At 49.3% G+C, this 2478-nt stretch overlaps 1 protein-coding gene across 1 annotated transcript; it reads right to left on the bottom strand.

Annotated features, from left to right (window-relative positions):
* Positions 1 to 821: 821 nt before the first annotated feature.
* Positions 822 to 1949, bottom strand: LOC107095111 (trichohyalin-like). Its single transcript, XM_015391085.1, has 4 exons — positions 1585 to 1949; positions 1295 to 1513; positions 1007 to 1223; positions 822 to 928 (listed from the first exon to the last, which is right to left on the bottom strand). Exons 1-4 carry the CDS (start codon positions 1912 to 1914, stop codon positions 822 to 824), a joined length of 873 nt encoding a protein of 290 aa, XP_015246571.1. The 5' UTR covers positions 1915 to 1949.
* Between the last annotated feature and the right edge of the window lie 529 nt (positions 1950 to 2478).

Genomic DNA, 2478 nt, shown 5'->3' with positions numbered 1-2478 from the left:
TTCATCCAGTAAAAACAAGTCTGCTTCACTTTGTTGGTGTTCCTCAGGGTTGTGTGTTCAGTCCTCTTGTTTTTAATAATGCGGAGCCGTTGGGCTGCAGCAATACCATGAAGTTTAGCTACAGTCAGTAAACCACTGATGGGATCCATCTGTAGGAGGATTGCTTCCTGATCTACACCCTGACGTCTAAATTATCTCCTCTAATTTTAGGAGTAAATTAAAAATGTTCCATGAGAAGAAACTGATGAAACAGAGGAAAACGTCCTGTTTGCTACCAGCTCCCTCCTATAATGGATCCCAACACCTATGGTTAATATTTCTGCTCTTCTTTCCACAGATTTCCTTATTTTAGTCCATTAACAGGATTATGGGAAGTTAATTTGTTAATTGAATAATTGTATCCATTCAGATTTCTGATAATCAGCTGTTTTCCAACCTCTGCATTTATTCTTCTGATGTGTTTATTGATCAGAATCATGTTTGCTTCCATTAACCTGTTTACCTGAATTCGCTCACTGAGACAATAAATGATTTTATTCTACTACAGTCTATTTGATTTGATTATTTTTATCGATTCTAATCTTTTCTATTTTATTGTAAGCAATTCAAATCTGCTTTGATTTGTTTTAATTCAGTATTATTCTATTGTATTCATTTCTTTTCTATTCCACTGTACTTTATTTTAGTCAGGTTGATGATCTCACCTCATGCAGTGTTTTATTGTGTTTTAATGTTTTATTTTTGGGGGCGGATGAAGCTCCATGTGTCTCATTTAAAGTGTTGGACTGAATATTGTTCTCTGATTAGAACCAACATGGCCGTTACCTTCTTCTCTCCTGCTCCTGCTGCAGGCTGGCCTCCTGTGCCTCTCTCTCCATCTCCTCCTTCTCCTTCTCCAGCTGCTCCTGTTTCTGCAGGTTTGCATCCACTGTGGAGAAGAGAGAAGGAAACATGAAGGAAGCATCATGGAGGAATGTTCTGCAGTGATGCAGTGAAGGTGTCTTACGTTTGCTCTGGATCTGCAGGCGGCGCGCCTCCATCACCTCCTCCATCTGCCGCTCTCTGGCCTCCCTCTGCAGCCGGCTCTGCTCCTCCCGTTTCATCCAGATCTCCTTCAGCTTCTCCTCCTGCAGCAGCTCCGTCTCCTGCTCCTCTCTCCTCTGCCTCTCCAGCTCCTCAGACAGGTACTTCAGGTACTGCTTCTGCTCCTCCTGCAGCTCCGCCTGAACACAAACCGGGCGTCAGCGGACCGGAGCGGAACCGTCTGCAGATGTTCTCCAGATGTTCGGGTTACCTTCCTCTGAGCTGACTCCTTCCTCTGTTCAGTCTCCTCCTTCTGGATCGGCTGCAGGATCTTCATGTCCAGCTGCAGCTCCTCCTGCTGCTCCTGCGCCAGGCGCTTCATTTTGAGCCTCAGGTCTCGGTCCAGCTGCCGGCGCCGGTTCTGCTGCTGCTGCAGCTTCAGCTGCCGCTGCCGCTCCTCCTGGAGGAGCCTCATCTGCTCCTGCTGCAGCTGGACGATAACGCAGGACGGAGGTCAGGTTAAATAGAAACACGGGAGGAGCGTGAAGCGGCGGGTCTTACCAGAAGTTGGAGCTTCTCCTCCCTCAGCTCCTTCTCCTGCTGCCTCCTCCGTTCTGCAGCTTTCATCTGCTCCCTCAGCTCCTGCAGCTGCTCCTCGTCTTTCTGCTGTCGCTGTCGGACTCTCAAGCTCTCCTGTTCTCCCTTGGCCTGGTAGTCGGCCTCCCACAGCTCGTCGAACAGCAGCTGCTCCTCCTGCAGCCGCCGCCGCTCCTCCTGTTGCCTCCTCACCAGAGCTGCATTATCCTGACGCAACTCCTGCTTCAGGCGCCGGCTCCGGATGCTGCGCAGCTCCTCGCATCGCTCCCTGGAGGCGGAGCAGAAAACCAACATGGAGAACGGTCAGGAGACGGGCTTCTCTGACAGAACCCGGGGAGCCTTTAGGCTGAGTGGACCCAGATGTCCTCTGGGTAAAAGAGTCGGCAGTGAGTCCATCAACAGAACCATCATCCTTGGAAAGTTCTACCTGACCTACAGAACAGGGTCCATTCTAAGAAGCCCAGAACCGCTTCAATAACTAAAGGTTGGACCCAGTTGGGTGAGCTGTTCTGTCTGATTAGACCAGAACAGAATTAGTTCTGATAGACCCTGCAGGTTCTAAGCTCCAGAACCAAGCTGGACTTCCTCAAAATGGATCCATCTGATGATGAAAGTATCAGGACCATTAGCAGGTAGAGAACGGGCCTGCTGAAGGTTTGACAGAGTCGCCATATTATGTCTACAGCAGCGGGTCTCAAAGTGGGGGGTTGGGTTCCTCCCATTGGTCACAAGGTTCTAACATGACTCCGCCAGATGGATTTGCTCCGCATATCCATCTGGAAACCTTCCGTTGAAGTAATTTTGGGATGGGGCGAAAATACTGGTTAGCTGATTGGCCTATGTTGGTGATAGACGGGC

The sequence above is a fragment of the Cyprinodon variegatus genome, unplaced genomic scaffold (assembly GCF_000732505.1).
Source record: "Cyprinodon variegatus isolate N-32 unplaced genomic scaffold, C_variegatus-1.0 Scaffold524, whole genome shotgun sequence".
Classification (NCBI taxonomy): Eukaryota; Metazoa; Chordata; class Actinopteri; order Cyprinodontiformes; family Cyprinodontidae; genus Cyprinodon; species Cyprinodon variegatus.
The sequence above is the reverse complement of the archived record's forward strand: the minus strand, read 5'-3'. Positions and strand labels throughout refer to the sequence as shown.